Genomic DNA, 26,169 nt, shown 5'->3' with positions numbered 1-26,169 from the left:
GCTGTACTGAGAATGATGGACAAAGTGAAAGCAAAACCACATCTTTGTCAACAACTAGAAATAGAGGCCCAATAAATACCTCTCTATCAGTCTTTCCAATGGGGATTGGCACAATCGGTTTCACAGAATCTTGCTGAAAAATATATTCTTTTTTTTTTTACGCTATTCATGGATGCATCTAGTTCATCATGGCTAATTAGTTGTTCTGAATTATCATCTTCAGTTGTTACAAATACCACATCCTTTGGTGATACTGGGTGTGTAATGAAAGACTGTTACAGTTTCAGTTATCGGTGAGGTCTGTGATTGATCAATTTTTGACAACAAAGAATTGTTAACAGGGCTGCATGGTGAAGCAGTCAGTGGAAAATTCCCTTTTATAACATTTCTATCTAATTTTGGAGCGCTGCCACTGCCACACATAAAATAACAACACGATTGAATTTCTTTTTGCTGGCATTTAGCAGGACCTATGGGGGTGTGCAGAAATCAATGGGGGATCAGGAGTCTGGAAAATTACATACTTGAAGAATTAATGAACTATAATTCCGTATTACATCCTCAATCACATTTTGCTTCCTTTTCATTAATGGAACTAAATTAGTTTTCCATGGACAGGGTACTTTAAAAAATGCAATCATGCTCTTGCTAGAATTTAAAAAAAAAAAAAAAAAAGACCTGTTTTAACAATAGTTATTTTTTCATGCAAGATGACAGTTGGAAATTTTTAGCGAAGAACATATCTGCAGCACTGACTCAACCTGTTGAAGCAATTTTTAACATGACATTCATAGCCCCAGCTCTAGTTTCCTGCCTTTTGATCCAGATTATGGTTTTAAGGTGACTCAGCCAGGATTTCTACTAGATCTGGGACATGTAGAGATAGAAGCAGCAACTCCAAAGGCATTCAAAATGCATTTTTTCCAACACGGGCCTAATTCATTATCCAGGGGAGCAGGGAGAGGAGAGGCCATGGTCGTCACTCTTCTCTGAAGGCTGTATCTGAGATAACTGATGTTTCTAATGCTGTGCAGAGAAAGTCCTTTTGCTCACAGAACTATGTTATGCTAGGATAAAATTGTGGGTGACTCTTCTCTCTGCTGTGCCCCACAGGCCAACTGTAATCTGGCCCTTCATGATTTAAACTTGTAACTGAATGAAATGTTGGGATGCAAATGCAGTTAAAATCAAGAATATTCTATGGTTTAACAGGGACTTTGGTGTGAGAACCCATACACTGAAAAGCATGTCCTAGTACTCATGATATGGTATCATATCTTTAAAGAGTTACTGGAAGCTGAACAAATCAGAGTGAGATTGTAAACAAAATCAGGCTCTAGGACTTTTATTGACCAAGGAAGAAAGTTCCTTTGGGAATCAGCAGCACTGTTAGAAAAAAGGAGCTGATCAGACTTTATAAAACAGGTTTAAAAGGCATTCCAAACAACTTTGGTTTTCTGGCATAACTGATATCTTCCTGGATTATTTCAGCAGTCTCAGCTTCTGTATTCTTGTTTTTTTTATTCCTCTGAATGATATTTATATGCACATGGTATATGGGAATGTAGTGGGATGGGAATCCCAAAAGCTGATATTTTAACAAGATAGCTCCAGTATATTGAACTAGTTTCAGGCTCTTATATTTCTCCACTGGGACCTGGTTTTTGCATAAGATCTCAAGTCAAAGGTCTGATTGAACAGCGGGGTCTTCTTAGGTATCATTATATTAGAAATCTGCTGTGACATGAAAACCAATACAAACACTTTTCTCTTCTTAAATGCAAGAGATGGGACTCTAGAACTTACAGTAGAGATAATGAACCATTTTCAAAGCTACTCCACAAAACTGAGTTTTGACAGCAGATACGTTCTGCAGTACAGTGAACTTTCATTTTGTCCTACTGAATAAGGCCTTTTCCCCCTTGCATACATATTTACTAAAATCAGATAACCCAGACGTCATCTTAATCCTACTGGACATTCTGTTATCTGAGCATAAATCTGAATAGTTGGGACATCATCTTTTATATCCAAACCAGACATAACATCCGTGAAAATGTATTGACATATGCAAAGGCATATCAGAGTCTGACTGTTACAAATGTACCCATCAAGAAAAACATTGAAGATTTATCTTTCTAAACAGCTTCCTAGTCCCCTAAACCACTTCTTCAGTGATCGGTTTCTGAAATGATTTTTCTTCCAGTGTTTGCACTTTACTTATACTGTATATGGGGCTGGGATGTGGGTGGCTCTGGAGGTTAGCATTAGGCTGGAAAGGCTGTTGCCTTTGAAATGAGATCTCAGATTTAGCCTAAGTCAGTAGTGACTGAGCATTATGGAAGTTGCTGGCTGCTCATTAATCTTTATAAATATATCCAGTCATAATAACCCAATTAGCACTGGGACAGATTATTGCAATTGAGAGTCTCTATTAATTGGCAGTCTTAGCTAAGTGCCATGTATTATACTGTCCCAGAAAAACTTCCAGGATGGAAATAACTGAATTCTAAGTATTCACAGCTGCCAATCTGTGGTGTTGCCTTCTTGGCAGGAGAGGGCTACTGGGGCTTTGGTTTGTATTGACCTGGATAAAGCAGTTTATGAAAGAAAGGCTTTTTGGACTAAGTTGTGCTATGTATCTCTGTAACTTTGTGCTTGATGGCGGCATACAGGTTTTTCTGAGAAGAGGATTTGATGATTAATATTTCAGTCTTGAAGTGAGTAATATAAAATGGTATTAACACCCCCCCCTCCTCCCCCACGCCATGGTTCTTCGTTGAGTGTAGCTTGACCACATTAGGGAGCTTGGTCCTATTGCTGGATGAAAGAGCACTGCTATCTTTCAAATTGGCAATTTTATACCACTTTCAATCTTCAAAAGCTCTTATTATACAGAAATTCTCTAATAATATTCATCAGACAGCTAGCTTTCCTTTTTTCTTAGTGTACCAGTGGATAATTTGCTAATGATCTTATTTTACTCTTCAGGGAGCAGAATTTTCTCAGTCTCCCCAAGAGCAAGGGGTATAATAGCTGAAACTGTTGCCACAGTTCAGGAAGTGAGTGATTCTGAGGTATAAAGAAGGTGATTTGGGAGAGCAATTTTTTTTAACGTTTAGGGGAGCTAGTTATATAAAGTACTTACTTTCCAAATGCCTGTGACTATGTGTCTATTTTATTAGAGTGGGGCTTCAGTTAGCAAAAAAAATTGGAAGTTTTTTCCAGTTGAAAAATGGGTAACAAATAATGGAAATAACCAGGCTGACTGATTTCAGTTTAAGAAAAACGCACAGGAGAAAACCTGAATATTTGAAAACCAAATCACGTGCAACACAAGTGTGTCATAATCAATTACCCTGTTTTGTGGCAATAGGGTATGTACAGTATTGTCGTGAGCGCATCCATGAATTACATAGGGTAGAGAGAGTCCCCATGCTCCTGGTGTTTTGTGGGCTCATCAGTCTCACAGGTGCGTGTTCTCCAGCCAGTGTTTCGAGAGCCGAAATCGCAAATCTCCTGCCATGCAAATGCCATAGGGTGGAAGCACAGCCAGAGCAGGCGGTGCTGAAGTGCTACGGTACAGCTGTGTAGCTGCTCTCCAGCGTGGGGTGAAGGTTACTTCCAGCGACTGTCTCAGTATTACTTTCTGTTCGAAACCCGGCCACTTGTCTCAGTGGGGTGGCAGATTTGGTATGTGCAATTGTGCTGTTTATTTGAAAAGGAAAGAGCGAAACAGAGAAAATGCCACCTCCGTGATAGTCAATGGGAGTTCTGCCATAAATTGGAGCAGGGCCAGGATTAGGCCATTTGCTCTGGACCATCACACATATGAGACTCTATTTCACTTTCTGCATGGGGATGCTGTCCTTTTTTTTTTTTTTTTAGCCCCTTCTTCTCCCCCCACTTCACCGCAGCTGCTTATAGCCCTTTAAAGAGTGGACTTGCATACTCAGAATAAGATGTCTGTTTTGTCTATTTGCTTAAAAATGTAATCACCTGCTATTGAAAAAAATACATCCCTCCTTTCCTTGTACTTAAACATTTTGTTTAATTTTTTGCATAAGTGAAAATATAAAGCCTTTCAGTAACTTCCTTCTATAGAGTAATATTTCATTTTTTGTGCCTTTATAGTACAGCATCAAACAGGACTTCATTAGTGCTGTTAATGTTCCATATAGCCCACTGATATACCATAGCCACCGGCCAAGCAAAACTTCAATCAGTTTTTCTTCTGTCAGCTCACACCTCTGACTGAGCAGCTGCAAGATGATTCATAGGAGAATGTTTCACCATAGGACAGAGAAAAATTATTTCTGGCTGCTTTTCCCATACTAATAAGATAATTTGAGTTGTAGATACTTTTGCAGCACTTCCTGAGCCATGCTATGCCCATTTGAAAATAGAAATCCTTTTATCCAAATGTCAAGAAAATTTTCCATGAAATCAGTGCTTTGGCTCAGCAAAACACATTTCTGCTGCATTTTCTTGTTTAACAAAGTTGTCACAGTTATATTTGTCCCATTACAGAGCAAGTCTCTACTAGAATTAATGATCAGCCTTAGCTGCGAGATTTAGAACAAAATGCTGTGCATAAGGAACATCTATATTCTGAAGCCCACTGGCACGTGCTGTAAAATGTCATTTGCCTAAAAAGTTAGTGGCGAGGAGAATTGTTTTGGATTTCTTTTGTTTGCTGGAAAATCATGTAAGGAGTAATGGATTATTCAGCATTGGTGCAGCAATGGTGTTCCAATGCAATGGTTTCAGGCAATCAATCTGTCAAGAATAGGACATTTCTTAAAGACCAACAGTGTCTTCTGTCCACGCTTTTTATGATAGGCTTTCTTACATAACTCCATTCAACTTTGAATGCAGCCATACCAAAACCAGAAGAATGTATTTCTTTGTTTATTGGCATCTGTAAAAGCATTTCATCCCAAGTAATATTTCTTGTGATACAGGTTTGTCAGCTAGTTTGCAAATAAATACAGAAAAGCTGCTTTTGTTGTCAGTTTACCAATACTGACGTGACATTCAAGGCTTGTTTTTCCTGAATAATCGGTGAGTTCATCAGAATGCACTCAGCCTGTGCCTGCAATACTGTGCTTATAATTATAAGGCTTACAGAGTCACAAATAAATTGTTCTGAAGAGAGGAACACAGACTTTCTTTAATTCATATCTGTTACTTTGGCCTAAATAACACTCTTTTCTCCACCTCGTCACCAATAAATACATTCCGCTTTCCCAAAGAAGAAATATATGCCATCCAGTGTCTTAATGCATGTTATTAAGTAACAAGGATGAAGATTCATATCGAGTCTGAACAACAGCTCTTCTCTTTCAGCCTCTGAGTTTCCATGCTTCATTGATTCTCTAGGGCTTGTAGCTTTGGCCAAGCCCAACAAGTTATCTTGTACTGACCAGGTGATCCCAAGCGTTTAGCACGGTCACTTAGATTCTGTTCTGCCAGGCAAGCTGTCTCCCAGGCGTCATATTCCCCAGTGGTAAGGGAACTTCTAGATTGCAGTCCTTTCTTCTTATCCTTTCCTTTTTCTTAAGTAATCTGCGGGTATGTGAGTGAATAGCAGTAGATAAGGCACAGACTGCAAACCAACCTTTTCTCACTACAGTAACATAATTTTCATTGATCTTCCTCTGATCTCTCAAACACCTCTGAGGTCTCACTGGCTCCTGGCTGCTCACAAGAAAAAGGCCAGAGTTTATACTGATTTAGAGAGAGACACACTGAACAGCGGAAGGTTGTAAAGGTTTGGCATTTCTCAGTCCTGCAGCAGGACTACTTAGATGATTATCCTGGAATTCATAGTGGAGTTGAAAATTCTGTGGTTTAAACCAATAGAGACTTACGACTTTATTTGTGGTACACAAAGCGGCAAAATGTATGCTTGGTGCAATATTCCAGCAGGAGTACAGGTAATTTTCTTCATCATAAATACTGGTAATGTACACCAGGCACACCTGGTCAGAGAGACTGTTGATAGAAAATCAGATTGCGATGTAATAATGGAAATTTCTAATGGAATTTCGTCAAGAATCTGTAAAGCTTTTAACAACCAATACACTCATGATTTGGTTGTACAGTTATTCCAAAGAGATGTTATTTGGCATGTAAATAAAATACCCAGAGCACATCCCACCTACCCCCCCCGGCATGTATAAGAAAAATGCAACTCAAAACCAAATGTGGGTGACTGAGCAATACCTTATAGTTTTTGCAGGTGTCCCCCACGTACTTAATAATTTTCTTACCTTCAAATGTGGAACAAAGTGTTTTCGATGGATAAGGAAGCCTTGGGGTTTTTTAGTTTGTGTTTGAATAGATTTCATAAGACACTAGAGCGAGTGTATCTTTATCTATGCACACATTAGTATTCTCAGAAAAGAGATTTGTTATCTTACTGCAGCTCACAATTGATTTTCTTAGCCAGTTTGCACTTTCTCCCATGAAAATAACAGATGACATAAATGGGAGCTAACAGGGACTGTGAGGAGAATTTTGACATATTTTAGATATATCTCAGTGGTCACATCACACCTCTTCTTCATATCTGCATCGCGGAGGATACTAGATCAACTGCTGAGGTACTTTTAAGAGTTTGAGTCTTAATTTGTTATTTTAGTTTGGCCAGAATGGCCAGTACATTGAGTGTTTATTCATTATTCAAACTCATGGCAGGGGGCGGGGAGGTTAGAGCTTTTTGTTTCTGAAGGCAGTTTGCGCGTGTTATGTCTCCCTCTGTGCCATTTCCACAGGCACCTCTTGATCAACTTGCTGCTCAAATAGATATGAGTATGGTATAAAACACAGTGATAATGTGATGAATCTGGTAAGGAAGGACACATTTTTATCCCTGTTTGACTCCATAGTCCTGATATTGCCTAACTGTTAACAACACTCATACTCTGGGACCTATTCCTTAATACGGCTTACTGCGTAACTGAAGGCACTGGAAATGAACATGTCACAAAGTTCTCTGCATCTCTGCTGAGTCCATGACTTCAGGTGTCTGCAGAACATGCTTTGGTGGATTTCGGATCTAGCGAGTGTGTCCAGAAATCTATTCTACGGTGAGTTGTTACTGTAAAGTTTAGTCAGTGGAAGTTGTTCTTTTAAGAAACACACATCCCAAAGGAATTATCAGAGGAGGCGAATGTGTTGCATTTTACCTTTAGGGTTTAAGCATTTGTTGGGAATCCTAGCTGCTTTTTTTGATGGTGAGAGAGGAGACTGCAGTTAGTTATGCTGAGAGTCAGAGGTGCTGGTGTAAGTCAAGTAGAGAAGCCCTACTAACCTAAAATCGGTGTCACCAAGAGCATAAGCAAGGGGCAGAGTGAATATTTAATATTTTGATATGCTCCTAGAAACAATATTTGTTTATCAGGCAGCCTGCACTACTCAAAGGGTTAACATTATTCGAACTGGGATCCAATTCCTTTCTTCATGCTGTGGGCAATTTACACAGATGTCAGATTACCTATCATGCATTGTGACAAAATGAGTCGTTAATATGTAAACAGTAAAGTGGGATTAGCAGAACCTCCACTGTTAGCAGGGCCAACACTGTTAGCAAAAGTCCTTTTATGGAAGTGATTCAAAACTTTTTCTCTGGATAAATCTGGAAATTCAAGTGTCGGTAATCAAAATACTTCTGTGAAACCCAGAAATACCAGAGAACTTGTTCTTCCATCGGATGAATATAGCAATTTCCTCTGTGTGAATTTTCTCCTTCTTTTTTGTTGTTCTTATTAAACAGACATTGATGAATGCTCAGATGGCTTTGTTCAGTGCGACAGCCGTGCTAACTGCATTAACCTGCCTGGTTGGTACCACTGTGAATGCAGAGACGGCTACCATGACAATGGGATGTTTTCACCACATGGAGAATCCTGTGAAGGTCAGTATCTAAAAAAGGTGGGGTAGTGTTATGACTTGCATTACAGTAATGTCTAGTATATCTGACTATACTGGTCAAGTATTGTCTTGGACACCGTATCAATGAAAGTTAAACCTTGATCTAAAGCAATTGTAGTCTAAATAAGTGTCATAAACAAAAGGCAAAAGAAAATAAAATATGAATATTCCTAACATATAGGTGGAGCATTAGTGGCCATTTCTATGATTTGCAAGATAATATGTGAAGGCACAGTGCTTAAAACACAGTTTCTCTGGCCCTACATCTGCTTCTGTGCGTGGTCCTTACACAAGTGATGTCCCGTGGGCTGATAGCATGCACTGTAATCTATCACTCCGCAGTAATCTGTTTATATGTCAGATTCTTTATATGTAGAAATGGGCCTCAATCCAGACCTCAGTTTCTCCACTTCATTTCTTGTACACTGAAACAGTCTGTGATGAAAATATTTCCCATTGCAAAGAATGATGATGCAGCCCTGACACCCTTACCCACACCTGAGTTAATACTGCAGTGCTTCTCCTGCGCATAGACTAACTGCTTGTAGAAAGTTGCAATTTGGAGAACAACCTTACAAACTGGCAAGCTCAGTGGGCTTAGGGCTGGGGCAAGGTGCAGGGGACAAGAGAGTGACAGGGGGGCAAGGAGATGGGGAGGTTTTATTTGTTCATGAATGATGTTAGAGAGAACAGCGGGTTAGCAAGAACACAGTTATTTTCAGATGCAGATCTCTTAGTGTGGAATGTTACTCAGCTCTTAAGATATTGCATGCTGCTGCTCTTAAATAAGAAAACAAATGATTCTGTTTTGCCATGGAATACTTGGGGCAAAATTAGGAGAAGGGATAGCCTTCTGTCTCGGAGTGCTGAAATATTCAGTGCTTGCACAGTGTAAGCTTTCCTACCTTGCTGTTTAAACTCACATTGGTGGGCTGCATCGGTCCCAAAGGGAAGCAATTGAATTAATTTCACTAAGGCGGACACACAGACAGTTCTTCAGGAGCGAGAATGACCTTTTCGGTATCCCCATCATCAATATTTTATTTCAACACATTTTCACCACTGCTGAAAGCCTGTATTCCCAGGAGGAATCAGCGATTTGAATCAGCCACTGCTTTCATAAGTTGAGCTTTCTTTGTCAAGAACTAACTAAATGTCAGTGTTAGCTGGCCAGGTGTTAGGACAAGAAGGTGCAAAGAAGTTGTGATCCCTCTGATTATAACATTGTCCTTCTATCACTCGTGGCACAGGTAATACTCTAGCCAGGCATTTATGGAAATATTCTCAATATCCCAAGTTTTATCTTCAATGTCAATATAACATTTGTCTCATGGGTTGGAGATAGTGGTTTGGCACGTGCTGTCTCAAGAGAGATAAGTAATACAAAGTGACTCTTAAGATGGGTGCAAACAAGCAACAATTAAGCAGCAATTTCTAAGCAAATGAAAAGCCAAGGAAAAAGAAATATGGGGATTGCTACATGTATGCAGAAGTGGCAATTATTAGAATGTTTTGACCTTTTCTACAAAGTGCCAGCAGCTCTTTATTAAACATACACAGAGGTTAACAAGTAATTAGAATTAAATAACAGATGCTAGGAAACTATCTTCATTGCTGATAACCCTAGTCACTAACATGGAACACTTTCAGTTTGCTTGATTGCAGCTCCAAATTTTGGAATACATAGCAACTTGAGACGGGGAGGAAGGTTAGATATTTTATTAGTCTTACTACATCACTTTATTGGATTGAAGCCTGTGACATTGTGTCTCAGACAGAAAATAAAACCTTAAAAAGGTATGAAGAGACAGCCTAAAATCCATTGCAGTATGGAGAGTTAAACTTCCAGTAGCAGTAGCGCAAAAGCAATTGGTTTCTCTGCTGTCAGATCTTTCCACTGTGAGAGATTCCCCTACTAGGTTTAAAGACATAAGAAAATGGATTTCTTTTGTCACTTCTTCAGTATCCCCTAGTTAGAGGTGATTAGATTGAGCTGTTGGTGGATGGCCTTTTAGACACTCACTGTAATGGGGGAGCAGCTTCCAGGCTATACTAATCTCAGATTTCAAATCTCAGTTCTCCACTTCCCACCTGCAGCTGTATGAGCTTCTTGCTGCATCCGGGACCAGTGTCCTCTGAACCTTTCTGGCTTGTGCAAGTGCTACAGCTTGCAGAACTGTAGAAGGAACAGTGCTGAATTACACCAAGGAGAAACTGGGCCTGCCTTGATTTCTTTCTTGGGGGAACAAATAATTTAAACCTCATGAGGATTAGGAAATGTTCTTCGAGGGCTTGTCCATTTTGGTTCTAAGAGGACTACTTCAAAATAGTGTTTATATGGAGTGCATAATAGGCTTGTCTTTGGCTCATCTTTTGTAAGTTTTAGTTGCTTTGAAGAAAGTTCCCTCTTTCAGTGGAGAAAACCTTTAAAAGCCAAGGAAGTGTGGGTTCAAATCTTTTATTTCTTGATTGTTCTATATGGTCTGCCTCAAATCTGGGTCCATCTGTGTCCCTGGACGTGTGCTGATAGTACTACAGAAAGCATTTCTGTGATCAGTGTTAGTCAGAAACTTATTTCCTTCAGCAAAGGCTCCAGTTTTAAAGATTCAGGTGGAAACACCTCTGTTAAGATCACAGAAGCACAGGAGCATTTCCTTAAAAACCTTATTTTAACAGACTACCAAAACTGCACCTACACCTTTTGCAGGAAATGGTCCCATTAGGACATGGTACTGAAAATTCCTAGCTAGAGGTGGACTCCTTGGTAGCATTAGACTTTGTCAGTGCTTGATAACGAAATAATAGTTGCTGAATTGCCTGTTTTACACATATATTGACCTTGGCTGCTGCTGCTTCTTTGGCACGACCGAGACTATTGAGTATTTTGACTAATGTACTTGAACGCAGAAATTCATAATCCCATTTTATTGTACCTACAGGCAATGGAAGACCTAGAGATTCCTTTGCTATTAGTTTTGCTTCACCTTATACTCCTGGGTAGACCTGTGGTCTCTATAACAATTACCGAGAGAAATGATAGGAAATGCAGCTGTAGGGCTTCAACCTATTAGCAGCACTTGCTGCTTTTCCCTTGGAAATGGAATTATGTTATGCATCATCTTATTTCCAGAAAAGTGGTGAAAGATCAGCCGCTTAGTCTTCGAGAACTGCATGGGTTTGGGAAGTCTTAAATTTTATATATATGTAAATATAGCATTCAGCATGGTATATTACCTGGTACCTTCCTCTTTGTCCCCCTACAGCTTTTCTTTACAGTTCCTTTACACAGTCATGTTGGTGCTTTGAAGGTTGTCTCTCATGTGCCATTTCATAAAAGAGAGCTAGGCTAAGGTAGTAGATATTGCAACCTCAAGCTTCATTGCATTAAAAAACTGGAACCACTGAGGGCAAAATCCTAAAATAAGAATGTTCAGGCCCAGTTAATATTTGCTCTGCAGTTCTGTGTAAGATCCTGATTCCTTTGAATTTGTCCCCTGCAATGTCTAAAAGCTTCCAAAATCAGTTGAAGAGAGAAGCTGTATTGGTTTGTAGCAGAATAGTGTGGGTTTTACCTCATCAGCTGTTGGACATTTTGCATACTTCCACGTCCAAAGAATAGCTCACCTAATTAATGCAGCCCCTTAGGACTTACCAAGAGTATCTGGCAGGTACCAGCTGTTGTTGATACAGAATATGAGATCAACATACCTTCACTCTCAGCAGGTACCACATTCTTTAAATGAGACAGGTGCAAATGGAAGGATTGGAAAGCATCGATCCAGAATGCCCAATTCAAAAAGGATCTTTTTGGTTGCAAGGGTTTATTTGCACGTGTATGTTCTTCTGAAATGTCGTTATGTTCTTCTTCTGCCGTCCTGCTTGCAGAAGTAGAATCACTTCCTTCTCTGTGTGATAGAGCATGCTGCCTGACAACACTGAGGGCTGGGACTCTACTTGAACAGTATTTTCCACAATCCAAGATAATGAGGGATGGAGGCATATTACAAGCCTCAGGATGCTCCCCAGCCTTAATGAATGAACAAAGCCCAAAATGGTCACTTCAGCATCCATGTCTCTGGATCTGGAAGGCAGAGGAATTGCTGACTGTCAGGATGTCTGAATTTATCTCACAGTACATCCAGTATTTTAACTAGTACATGGAATTTCTTGTAGTTGAAAAATTGCTGTCGGTTCAGAGTCCTACACTTAGATCTTTCTACAGTGCTGGTAATGTTTAACAGAAGCTTTGTTACTGATAGCACTTAAGAAGACAGGAAATAAAGAATCACCACTCTTCAGCAGGAAATCTTACTAGCACTCACAAAGCTCCATTGAAATCCTTTCGCCTTTATTCATGATCACAAAAGGTCAACAAATAAAACCATAAAGTGACTTTTTTCCCCATCCATCCCAAACAGAGATATAGGCATTAAGGCTTCATTATTTAGTTTGGGAATGCAACTTAAACATCACCAGACAGAAGGCAGATATGGAGACACATTAGTATTTAAATATTCTGGAGTGTGGGCAGAGTACAAGATTGACAGAGTTTCTCATCTTTTATAAAAGGACTAATAAAACAGAAACTCAACCACTGCATTTTATAAGACAGTAATTTGAACACATCTACTGTATCAGGAAACAACATTTCTGTGAAGCTGGTGTTACCGGCATCTGAAGTCTCAGCTCTTCATCTTCCACATCTGCTAAGCACTCTGGCTTGCATGAAGTCACGAATAAATTATTCACAATTCACTTGCTCTTTGAAGAATGATTACATCGTCAATAGATTTACTTAGGACAGAGGAGAACAGAAACCAAACTTTCTGCTCAGAAGAGCTTAAGCTACTTCTCAAATGCCCTCCTCCTGTTTTGCCTTAAGCAAAAAGTATTCAGGTATCCTCATGTTGTCACCTTGCTGAGCTAGTGCTACTCCTCAGAGCTAAAGTAACTGAGAAACTTCAGTTGCTTCAGAGCAAAGGGACTGTCCACCCTCCCAACCCATCTCTTCCAACAGCATATTTCTCAATGATGGAGATGTTCATCTTTTCTTTACGTAGATGACACTCTAACTGATATCAGAACGATTCTGTTAGGAAACCATGTCCAGGGGAGATCTTCTTTGGCTTTATGTGAACGTCCTGCACCTAAGTCTGCATAGCTCGTCAGAGGAGGGAAAGTCGTGACTTGCCATCAGCTACATCAGAATGCATCTCTGAGCCCTTTGTCACTACCTAGCAAGGTGTACACGGGTTATTTTCTAGTTGTGCCTTGTTCATGTTCCTTGTGATTCTATTGCAAGTTTTCTCATCTGTCGTTATCAATATTGTATTTGTGTTTTTTTTCCCAAAATATTATTAAGCTGTCATTATTTAGAGCTATCCACAGTAGCTCCAAGATCTCTTCCCAGAACAGATCTAAAAGATTGATTTGATTTTCGAATGAGTATTTCCCCATGCAGCTTACAATTGAATCTCATCTGACGTACTATTGTTTACTAAGTCAATATCATGAAATACTTCTATATGTCACTATCAATTTTTTGTTTTTAATACTTTCTTATCAATAGCCTTTTTCATCTCACTGTTGATCCATTCCTCCAGATGACTGAGTATATTGGGCAGCACACGTTCTCGTACAGATTCTTGGGGAACTTCCTTGGGACAACTCTTCATTGTGACAGCCTGACCATTTATTCCTGCCTTTTATTACTTACTAATTAACCTGCTATTAATCTGTGAGTCAATGACCTCTTTTATTCCATGGCACATAGTTCCTTTGACAGCATGTATTATGCAAAGGAGCTCATGAAGTTTTCAAATAAAAATAGTACATTATATGAAATGTATCCCCCCTTTGAAGTCTTTTTCATTAATATAGTATACGTTTACTCTGAATCTATAATATAGTATCTTTAAACAATCTTCTTTCTATCCAAAAACATTTTATCCTTTTGGCCACTAGTTTTAATTCATCTTTAAATTCATCTTTAAAACTTCATCATTTGATTTGAAAATAAAAGCACTACCACAGAGATTTTTGCAGCCTTTTAAATTCCTTTAAGGATGTTGAACTCGCGAACATTGTGGTCACTGTTGGTAACCAATACCGAGTAGTTGTTCAGTAGAGACATTTTGAATCAGAGCCTGCACACTGCTCAGGGCCAAGTCAAATGGTGCTTTGTCCCTTTGGGATTCTTTGGGTGTCGGTTCCAAGAAACAGTCAGTAAATCTGTTAAATACAGCCTTGGGTCACAACCTGGTGGGGCAATTGAAATTCCTGTATTTCTGGAGTTTTCCGTCCTTGCAGTCTGTCAAATATTACAAATGGAGTTTAGTCATTCCAGGTACTGTCACCATTTCGTATAGCTTTAGTCCAATTTTTTTCCTGTGTAGGCATGAAATTGTGATACAATTAACTCCTAGCTTTCTTTAACATGTACCACTACTTCTTCATCCATGGTATTCCTTTGTCATTGCAACATTAAGTTGTACCCAGGGATGATGGTAAGAAAAAGGAAACCCTTAAAAGTGTGCCAGATCAAAGCTCCTGCAATTTTTAGCGTAGAGTAGATAAATAAGAACTGGTCCTCAATTTGGCACTAGATGACTAGTTACGCTTTGTTTCTGTTTTTTTCTGAGGCAGACCTTCAAGTCTTTTGAGACTTAATGTTCTAATGTCATAACATTCAAGCTGCTTGATTTCTAAGCAGTGTGTTGTAAATAGCCTGAAGTGAATTATTTATTGGGTTTGGTTTTGTTTTTTAAACCAATATGGGAGAGAGAATAACATGCCTCTGTGGCTGGATATACTGGAAATATGCAACCTGTAATCCTCCCCTCTCCCTCTTTCAGGCACAAAAGATGCAGGGGCCAGTGTACCCTGTCCATATGGTTATGGAAACTGGAGAGCTGGTTATGGCTGTAAACAGTCAGTAACATAATTCGCCATCCATTATAAATCCAAAGTAAAAAAGCTGAACAAAGTTTTGCTTGGTATGGATGATTGGTGTGCAAGTTATTTGTAGATAATGCCTGAAGTTTGATGTGGATGAATAATGCAGATGAGAATTTCATGCATGCAAAGTTTGTGTTTCTCTTGCTGCGTTATAAACAAACTGCTGTTTCTGATTAGGTTAGAATCAAAACCTAAATAGCTCCTGCTTTGACCGGGAATATTTAAATTGCCCTATCCAGAATATTTATTTTCATGAATCAAACAACTGAAAAAACCAAGGTTGGGATTTTTCATAAGTTCTCAATGTTGGATAAGCTCTGCTCAATACCAGAGTCAATGATGAAACCTCAATTATTTTCAGTAGCAGTGCACTGACTGTTACTGTGTTGAAAAACAAACCCCAGAAGCCTTTTCCTCATGGGAAAATGGTGAAATACATTTGTACACAAGTGCCAAATGCAGACTTAGTGTTTACAGGGTCACCATTTGTTGTTTAAAGGAAACTGTTCTTATTTATATGACAGCTGAACTTCGTCCAAGTGTCTCATTAAGTATGGCTGCTTTCAGTTAAGTGGCCAGGTTGTTGAGAAGTGATATTACTCATTTATGACACTAGCTACGTGAAAGTTTTGTTTTAAACAAAGGAACACAAGTGTCAGAAAGTAATTTATTAAAAATTACTTCAATGATAAAGAGAATCCTGCTGTTAATCATTATATTTAAATAGGATTTGTGTTTGTTCTCTTTATTGCATAACTTAAAACCAGTTAGACTGAGTATATGGAGATCTTAATTTTGAATTGCCAGATTGTATTACTTTCAGTATGGATTTAAGAGAATATAGAGGAAGGAGAGAGCAGCTCTTCCATCCCCCTGCTCTGCCCATACCAGCATCACTCAAACCATTCCTGTTAGCTACTTGTCTAAAAAGCTTCAAGGCTGGAGATTGCACAGCCTCCGCAGGGCCATCTGTTCCGTGAATTATGTATCCTTATTGTTCGGGTGGGTTTCCCTGTCTGATGTGCCTGTGACGTTTCAGCTGCTCAGGGCCATGCAAACAGTCACACTGAATTAGGGTCATGATCCCAATTGTCTTCTGCCCTATTGCAACACTGGCCGACTCCAGATGCTTCAGAAGATAGCGAGGTAGAAGGTGTGGAGATCTATCTGAGATGATTTGCTTGTTCTGGATTATCTGATACATAAATAAGGGCACCGTAGACCTAATGCATGAAATGTAATCTCTCTTCCAAAATCTGCTAGCATTGCAAATGGAATTTGAGCAGCCTGATCTAGTGGAAGATACCCCTGCCCATGGCAGGGGGGTTGGAACTAGATGATCTCTTAAGGTCCCTTCCAACCCAAAGCATTTTATGATTCTATGAATATTCTTGCTAACCTTATACACTTTTGGCTAGTCTGTTTTTTTTCCCTCTTACCACTCTGTGGCAGTGAGTGTCATGGTTTGTTTATGCACTATATGAAAAATTACTTCCTTTTATCAGACTTAAATTTCTTGTCTTTCAGTTTCCTTCACTGTCCCCTGTCTTGTGTGTTAGGCAATGTGGAGAACAAAAGCTCTCAACATGTCTTCTCTGGAGTATTCATTATTTTTTTGGTTATATCCTGTCTGGCTGATGTTCTTTTAGAGATGAACAATCCATTTCTTTTCAGTTCTTCTCAAATGACATTTTCCTCATCCTTCCCAGAAGCCCTAGTAATTTTGCAATACTTTTTTTTGAGATGGTGCCGCTGTTATTGCACACAATATTTGAAGGAAACCCACAATGCTGCTTATTTATACAATGGAATTCTAATAATTTCCCTGCTGTTTTTCATCCCAATTCATATTCATGTTAGCAACTTGTTTACTTTTTTTTTTACTGCAGCCACACTTGGAATTGAAATGATAATTGAGTTATTTTGCTTTAAATGGAATGTGCTTGAGGTGAATTGGAGGTTTCATTTCCATTGTTGAACCCAAAGCTGAGGGTTTTATTAAGTTTTTATGCTGATGGTGAAAGATACATTCATGACCATACTGCTTATTTTGTCTTGTACTGATCTGTTGGACAGTTAAATATCACAATGCTACTTTTTAATGAACTCTAATTAAAAGCTTGGGCCAAACTGTTGTGAAATTGTATGTAGAATTGAACTCTTTTAGTGTTTTCCACGTTTTATTGCATATAGCTGTTTACTTCATGCCCTTTCAAAGCTTTTTTCCCAGATAACTTTCCTCCATATGGACAGCTGAAAAAGCTAAATAAAGACTATTCAAGTAGAAGGCAGTGTATGCTGCTGGTTTGCTGTTGCAAAATAATTGTGTGTACCTTGATGAAGTAGGCCTTTAAAGGTACTCTTGAATTCTTTGAGAGATGATTGTTTTGAAGTAATTTACCTTTATTCACTGAAGACATTAATTATTTTTCTTTATTTTCTATGCTAGACAGAAGGGCTGTAGATGTCACTGCAACTTGAATAATTAAAATATTCTAGTTTGCACACCCTAATAAATGATGCAACTTAAAGCGTGGTGTGCTTGCTTAAATGAGCTTGCAGGTCAGATGTCACCTTTCACATTAACTGCTCAGCAAGTGAACTCAAATGTGCTAGACAGAGCCAGCAAAAGGTTTTGAAAACAAGATTCTGCAGCATTTCTTGTTTAACTGCACATATCTTACGAACGGTTGCCACAAACTAATGCTCTTTAGGGAGCTAAGAATTATTTTTGTTCGTATGTTTCCTGTGATTTCTTCATTCTAACTACCTTACTCAATAGCATTCACTTAGAAAGACGTGTAGGAAAACTCAAAATATCATGTTTTAAAAGTTGATATGACATGAAAAATATTTTTTGTGAACTTGTAAGTTATTTCTCCCTGTTCTGGTGAAGTGGAAATTAATTTTCAGCTGAAGGCTTTAATGGCCAAGAATCATTTATATTGACTGCCGCAAGAACATTTTTGTTAATTGAATGTGGTCTAAAAGCATTACATGGCATGTTTTTGCAGACATTGATGAATGTGGAACTGGAAGGCATAGCTGTGCCAATGACACTGTTTGCTTTAACCTGGATGGTGGGTATGACTGTCGATGTCCCCATGGCAAGAACTGCACAGGAGACTGTATCCACGAAGACAAAATCAAGCACAATGGTCAGATTTGGGTGCTGGAGAATGACAGATGCTCTGTCTGCTCGTGCCAGGTCAGTAGAAATAGAACTAGCTGATTCTGCAAGATGGTGGTAGGGATGAAGGGAAGAGTGTCGTGATTCAAGTGAAATTCCTGTTTTAGCTGCCTTCTCAGGTGTGCGTGTGGTGCTACAGAAAAATGGAATTACATATTATATATGGTTTTAGGGAGAGCTTCTCTCTCCAATCTGCACGAGCAGAACTTCCACGGGAGGTTTATTATATGATACTGGGAGAAGGATGATAGTACTATTTTCTTAGCAGAGATGCCACCTGTGTTTTCTGGGTGGGAGTAACGGCATTTTCATGCAAAGAAACTGTCTGTCTAGACACATATTGGCGTTGGTGACTGACACCAGTATCTCTAGCAGATGGCTATAAATAGCAGTAGGTTCTGTATCTGCAGAGTAATTCAGCTTAGCTTTCTCAAATGTTTGCTGTGGGAACCTTGATCCCAAGCTAAATGCTGATGGAGAATGAAGGCCCAATACACTGCTGACAAAGTCCTGAGCATTTCAGCAGCTCAAGATTCATGGGCATGAATTTAATTTCAGACTACCTATCATCTTCCTTATGTGAATAATTACAGAAGAGAGGGACTGATCTGGAACTTTAAAGCAAGACTCGACTATCGTCCATATGAGAATGACATAAACTTAGTGCAATCTATTAAAATTTGACCCTTGGGAAAGACACCCTTGGGTTTCATCAACTTAGGTGAGAGCTGTCTGAAGGTTGGTTGTATGAAGGATATATATAAGACAACAGGGGAACTTTTTGGTAGTTACTGAGTGTGTATTGTGGTTTCTGCCTCTGTTTGAATTGTATTTTGACGAAGATGTCGTATAGTGGAAAAACTTGTGAGCTGCTAGTGGCTTAGAATCATGCCAAAAAATCAAATTTTGGTACAAGTACTGCTGGAGTTGTCACATTTCTGCCATCGCTCTATGCCTGTTTTCCAACAACAGAGTGGATATGTGATGTGCCGGCGAATGGTCTGTGACTGTGAAAATCCCACTGTTGACCTATTTTGCTGTCCTGAATGTGACCCAAGGCTCAGCAGTCAATGTTTACATCAGAGCGGGGAGCTTTCCTACAACAGCGGTGACTCCTGGATACAGAACTGTCAGCAGTGTCGCTGTTTGGTAAGGCTCCTGATTACAGCAGCAGAGACAGGAGGGAAAGAGGATATGAGATATTCTGATTGGTGAATAGTTAATTTTCATGCATTAGCATCCATTTAGTTTCCTCTGGAGTATGTGTATAATCGAAATCTGGTTTTCATGGATATTTGTCAGTGTTGTCAAGTTCCAGTCAAAAATGCATTTTGACACAATAGACATAATAGAAATTATTTAATCATGAAGATTGTGTTAGCAAAGAATGGAGGTCATTTGGATATGGCACCTACAAAGCAACACTTGCGTTCACTCATTCAAAGACCAATGTAGCTGTATAAGGAAATTCTAAATATGTATTTATTATCATGGTTAATAATTTCAAAGATGCCAGTAGACTAAAATTTGTTTATTCATTCAGACATTCTGAGTAACGGAAAAAATGATAAGACTTGATGCATTTTTCAAAATAGTGAAATGAGTTTTGAAAAAAAATCTTTTAAAGCTTGTTATCTTTTTCCTAGGCATGTATTTCAGAGTCTGAGCAAAAACGATTCTGCATAATGCCGCTCAGGAAGTTTCTGTGACAGAAAAAATCCCAAGATAAAACCAACTAGCTTTTATCACAGATTATGTCCAAGTGTAAACCCTAGTCCATCTAGCAGCTTTCCCTTGTCAGGGTATCATGAATAACAGCCAGAAACCAATTTCTGTAGACATTGTGCTTTCAGTGTTACCGCTGCTAAAATCCAATGAAACAGATTCCCAGGTGCTTCATTAAATGTCTTAAAAACAAAACAAAACAACCTACAGTTTGGGATCTCAATAGATGTTTCTTTTTTTTCAAGATGCTGCTTCTGTAACTAAAGCTTTTGTTTCAGTTGTCAGGGATGTTTTTTGGGTGACAACATATTGTCTACTCCTTGTACTGTCCATCACTACAAAAAATAAATTGAAATATCAAGATCAGTGTCTGGTTTTAAGATTGCTTTCATTCTTACCATCATGTGATTCAAAAAAAGGAGAATTGACCCAGGTGAAAATTTTGTGGAAGAGTAAGTTCACAATGCTTTCTGCAACAAGAGGAGTAAATTTGGAGCTATGGCAAATCCCTGGGAATTTTTTTCAGCTTTTGCTCTGGAGATATTGAACTCATCATTATCAAAACCTTAGATACAGTTTTTGTGAATAAACTTCTTTCCTAGGGCCAAATGCTATTCTCTTTGCCCCCTTAAATCCAGACTACTTAATCTGTGTTTCAAATGAGCTAAGTTGGAGGTCAGAGATGGACCTGCTACAAAAGAAATATGCCTTAATGACTTCTGTGAAGTCTTTTCTTTGACCAATAGATCTGAAACTTTGGCCCTTGTCCAGAGTTGAAGGGAAGCTGACCCCAACTTCTAGTAACTGACGTGAATAATTAGACATCTTTAGATTTGCGTACAGACATACAGTAACTTCCCCTAAGAATATTCTGGCCCAACATACGTCTTTGCTTTGACCTTTTCATACCCTGACCGTACTGAACCCATCATGCAGAAAGTGTGATTAAGTTTGGAAGTTCAGGTACTCTGATCGCAACATCCAAAATGGATGGTAAGTGGGTGGAGGTCCTCTCACTGAAAATGCACTGGTGTTCCCAGCTGCATTGGGCTGCTGGTAGCTTGACACCCTTAGTCCAGCCAATGTGTTTGTAATGGTGGCAAAGATAAACTCTAGCCCATCCGGACCTGAACATTTGAGGGCTTTCTATGGCAAACCAACAGTCTGAATAGAAGTAAGAACTAGGGGAAACAGGGGATTTCGAAGCACTTCTGCAGTGCAATCATGTTATGGCTTCTGTCACTTGCAGAAGTAGGACTTCACAAGGACTGATCCATATGCTGTATTTCATGAAGTTTATGGAGAATTTTCAGCTGCAACTTGATGCAGAGTGTATTGAAATAAGTTAGATCTAATACACTTCCTGAATAACATGCAGGAAAAAGCACCCAACTTGCTGCATCTCCCACAAGCAATGAGTATCAGTGTTCTCCGCACTGACTTCTGAATAGGACCAGATGGATAAAATTAACCAGCTAAGAATCATAATGCTGAGTCAGATGAATAGGTAATGAAACAAAATAAGAGCTAATAATCTTCTCTTGTTCTCGTAATATTTGTAAACAGCAAGGCGAAGTTGACTGCTGGCCCTTGCCGTGCCCGGAGGTGGATTGTGAATTCAGCGTCCTCCCCGAGCATGAGTGCTGCCCGCGCTGTGTCACTGACCCCTGCCAAGCGGACACCATTCGCAATGACATCACTAAAACCTGTCTGGATGAAACCAACGTCGTTCGCTTCACTGGATCTTCTTGGATTAAGCACGGCACAGAGTGCACCCTCTGCCAGTGCAAGGTAAAGAGCATAAAAATTAAGCTGAGATGCCTCTTTCCCAGCTTGTCTGTGGCATATAAATATTAATGGACTGAGTCTGGTCGGTGGGTAGTTGGTGTCTACACTTGTTTCAAAGCAGTGGAGATTACAGTAAAGTGTTCAACTTTGTTAACGTCGCTCTTGCATGTGCTAGAAGGATGGTTTAATGTGCTAGCAGGTCAGAAGCAGGACAACAGCCCGTGCTGCAGTGTGCTGTGGACAAGTTAATGGGCTTGGTTTTTCCACCAGGATAGCTCAATTCAAGTTTGATCGCAGTTTTTATTATATAGCTCCATGCTATCTTGGAAATGTATACAGTAACAAATAGGTATGTAAGACTAGACGTCACACAAGAAATTTGTTCTCTGTGATACTATAGCGTTATCAGAACTGATTGAATTACTTTTTGAGAATAATAATTGTTTTGAGAATAAAAGGACTAGTTACATGGTTACATAGCTTTCTTGCTTTAAAATTAATAGTAGAATCAACATAATGTTTAGAACATTTAATAGTTTTTGTAGTCAAAGGAATTCATTGTCTGAAGAGAAAAATTAATGGCATCTTATGTGAATTCTGGCATCTCTTTTTAAAGATGCAAAAGAAAAGGAGGTTGAAATAGGTTTTTCCATTCGAAATAAACCTGTAAGGTGAATTGTATTTTCCATCATCCAATACTGAAGAATGACAAAGAGTGTTTCCACAGTAGCCAAGGAGAGAGCGACAGCAGGATTCATCCATAGATCTTTAATTATTACTGAAATTCACAGTTGATTTTGGTCTTTATTCTGTGTCCTTCCCAAGCAAGATACTTCCCAAACTCTAGTACATGGTACAATTAACTACTTTGAAAAGATGCTCATTAAAAATAATCTAAATTCAACACCTCCTTCTGGGAGGGATGGGGAGTAACTGATCATGTAGCAGAAGCTGTCAAGCACCACCTTCTTCCTCCACTTTGCCTGATGCAATACTATGTGCAACAGCAATTGCTGCTGTCGAGGCATAGTCCTTTTACGAGAGAAGTGGTATGTGCCAAGTAAGTGTAGGCATTTGTCTTGATGTCAGAACGGGTCGGTGGTTAGAAGAAAATGATGTGATCTGACAGAGTGGCTAATGGTTAGAAAGCCAGCTGCTGCCCAAGGGATGTTGAAACAGGCCTACATGCATAAACCCGTACTGTTGGGCTCCGTAGCTGGTGGCATACACCCACTCCAATGCTAGAAGTTCCTTTTTGCTTGGGCAAGTTGCTGAGGTTTATGTGCCTCGGTTTCTCCATCTGTAAAACAAAGTTTTGCATGATTCTTCTCTAAAGCTCTTTTGAGATTCAGCGATGGGAAATGTGTTCTCATTGTTGTACTGCTAATCAATGGCAATGCAGAAGCAACGTATCAGTTCTGCTGATAGCCACCTGTGTGCTGCTCCCATCTGCCCTTTTCTCTTAAGCAAAGACTGAACCTTAAGTGTCAACTAATTCGTATTCAGTGTAAACACATACATAGACTAATAAAATCCATTGCTGTATTGTGAACATATGTAAGATTAAAACTGATACTCTGCCAAACCCCATAGATTTAATATGGCTCAGGTGTGAATCTGCATAACAGCGAAGATGTACCACTTTGTCCCTCAGCAAACCGGATCTTACTCAATTCTCTTTACAGAGCACTTTTCTTTTTGAAATACACTATCTGCTCATATTGGCAGCATTTTAATATTGTAGTTCTGCATGGAAGCAGGAGCCCGCTCCCTCTAGATCAGGTTAATGCTGTGCCCAATTTGTGTAGTTCTCCATCTCATTCGTCTTGTGTCACCCCACTCTTTTCCTGCAGAGCATCGCATGGAAGGTCAAAGCTCCAATCTAAGGCTTTCTAACCAAGCTATAGCAAAATAGGTTTACACAAATCCTTTAAGAATTCAGAAACCTGGGCATCAGCTAAAGCTGACTTAACCACAAAACCATTTCAAATCACAAGTAAAGAAGGTGGACAGTAGGATCGTCTAACCTCCTGTAACAGAAGGAGTGAAAGAAAATGTTTGAATGATTCAGACCTCGGTCTTTAATCAGTCCTGGCAGTTTAGTTAACTGACTGTACTTGGAGTAATTTAAAAATAATACACACTTTTTATTTGCATTGTAAGAATCAGACTTAAGAAAAGAAGTAGTAGAGATGCAGAAAACAATTTCTCCAGTACTTTAATGATGTCATAGGCAATCTGTTCCCTTAATTGCTAATATTCTCAGAAGAATGTGTGGACTATCAGGAAAAACTTTATGGATTAATGTTTGCTGGTGTTACAACCAGGATGTATTAACTTGAAGCATTCAGGACTAAATAAAACCCAGAGTCCCTTCTGCCTGATCTAAATAAAACTCCCAAGTGCCCTGTCTTGTTCAACAGCTTTCTGTACTTGAGCAGATGCCCGATACCTTTATGTCGGGAGCATTTCTTCTGCTGATCCCAGCTTCTTTCAGTTTGACTGTTGTAGCTCTGGGATACAGACCACAGCAAACCAAGCAATTAGAGGAATCATAATAGCCCGTTCCTTTGGGCAAAGGAAGGACATGACGACAATGTCATGAATCCGATCAAAACCTGTAGTTGTCTTGTATTTTACAAATCTGTACGTTCAGATCTGATGGGTGTTTGCAAATGGCTGAGCTTGTTAAATTGACTTGGTTTGTACAAAATGCTAATTGTTTCAATTCTTTCTGTTTTTCCTTCCTTTAGAATGGCCACATCTGTTGCTCAGTGGACCCACAGTGCCTTCAGGAACTGTGACACCAACAACCATCTCTCACAAGCAGTTTCTGGTTAAAGAATTTTCCTTCACAAAAAAGACCTTTAGACCAAAAATTGTACAAAATTAAAACTAAAATTAGATTGTTTTTGTCCATCTAAAGTGCAGATACATGATGAACTCAGTTACCTGAATCAGAGTGAAATTTATGGGACTCAAGACAAGCTCAGATGTGTAAACCTTTGTATGAGGTTAGGCCCAAATCTTCTATTTGTCTGACATCATTATGCAGAATATTTAGGTTAGTGTAAAGTGGCACATTGTATGCTATACATAACGATGTCAAGATCCAAAATCAACTAGGAGCTCTTACAGGGTCTTCCGAAGCTTTGAGAGTCCAACACTTGACCAGGTGCAGAGATTTCTACGTAATCGTATTTGGATCTGCACAAATGTATTTGATTGCTCACTGCAGAATTTAGCAGATGTTTGAGTAAAAGAATGAAGCCTTCAGGAATAAAGAACCTAGCAGCTAAGATGTGATATGTACAGTATGTGCGCTGAAAAAAAAAAAGATAGAAGTTATTGTAAAAACAAACAAAAAAAACCAACAAAAAAACCCAAAAAAGAAAAACCGTGATGCACAGGCATGGCTTCTTAATGTTTTCTGATGGGAAAAATCATCAATATTTCCTTGTTTTACTGCACTTACTATTATTTCTTGATTGAATTTGTTCAGTATAAGCTCGTTATTGTGCAAATTTAAATAAATATTTCTCTTACCTTAAGTTTCTGTTTGTGCCGTCTTTCCTTTTCAGGGATGTCATTTTCATGCGTGTTGTCACTGTTCCTTCTTGGCCAGCATGCCTAGGCAGCTGGCCAATACAGGTGGAGTATCGCTGGTCTGGCTCCTGTATGTATGGGAGCTTCTGCCCAGCACAACCTTATGCCTATCATTTCTTATCTTTGTTATTCTTCTGGGAATACATAAGTAACTTCATACATCTGGGCCACTACAGTGGATTGAACAGAAAGTTCATGTGCCTGACGATCAGACCCTACATGCCAGAGGGATGCTGTCACCCAGAGTGGGTACAGACCATTTGTGTGTGACTTGCATCTGTTCAGATTTACAGGGGATCTTCTCCAGATTCTTGTGCTGTCCAGCTGCCTTGGGTTGGTTTGTCTTTCCGTAAGCTCCAAGCTGGTTTGATTGTTTGTGTAAAGTATCTTAATGCATGGGGATCACTTCAATATGCAAACCCTATTTTCACTACTGTACTGTTGGGACAATAAATAAAACGTGACCAAAGCTATGTTATTCTGGAAGAGAAATAAAGAATAAAGCAGTGCTTACAAATTACAGGCTGAAATGGCTGAATTTTTAAGGAATGCATCACGAACTGTGGAGGCAAAACAGGAGAGGAGGAAACTGCCCAAGATGACAGCATCCTTTAAATACTGCTCCAGTAGTCATGTTCTTTTCGAAGTGCCTTGCTTCTCTTCAGCATCTCTCTTATCAGTTCAGTAGATTGTCGTGCAACCTGGACAGGCAAAACTTCCATTAATATTACCCCTGTGTATTATTGAGTTACAAGGGAAGTCCATGTATGTGTTTTTTACAAAACATAATTATTTTCCGGCAAACAGATGCTACTTCACAGTGTTTCATGTACAGCTGGAGATCAAAGGAATGCCATGCAACTGCGTGTATCTGGTAGGTATTCCCTTGAGCCCTAGCGTCTGCTGAGTACTGGATGTTTATGGAGCAGGGACTACAAGAGATGCCAGGTCACCGAATGCAAATA

At 39.2% G+C, this 26,169-nt stretch overlaps 1 protein-coding gene across 1 annotated transcript in view; it reads left to right on the top strand.

The window, feature by feature from the left end:
- NELL2 (neural EGFL like 2) overlaps window positions 1-25,149 on the top strand; it is a 156,061-nt gene extending 130,912 nt beyond the window's left edge. The window contains exons 16-20 of the mRNA XM_076331701.1: window positions 7,781-7,921; window positions 17,910-18,103; window positions 19,058-19,234; window positions 21,377-21,601; window positions 24,352-25,149. Of these exons, the coding sequence (XP_076187816.1) occupies window positions 7,781-7,921; window positions 17,910-18,103; window positions 19,058-19,234; window positions 21,377-21,601; window positions 24,352-24,402 (788 nt within the window). The 3' untranslated portion in view covers window positions 24,403-25,149. The remainder of the gene's footprint in view (window positions 1-7,780; window positions 7,922-17,909; window positions 18,104-19,057; window positions 19,235-21,376; window positions 21,602-24,351) is intronic.
- The last annotated feature ends 1,020 nt before the right edge of the window (window positions 25,150-26,169 follow it).

This window comes from Aptenodytes patagonicus, chromosome 1, assembly GCF_965638725.1.
Source record: "Aptenodytes patagonicus chromosome 1, bAptPat1.pri.cur, whole genome shotgun sequence".
Classification (NCBI taxonomy): Eukaryota; Metazoa; Chordata; class Aves; order Sphenisciformes; family Spheniscidae; genus Aptenodytes; species Aptenodytes patagonicus.
This window is presented reverse-complemented; position numbering and strand designations above follow the sequence as displayed.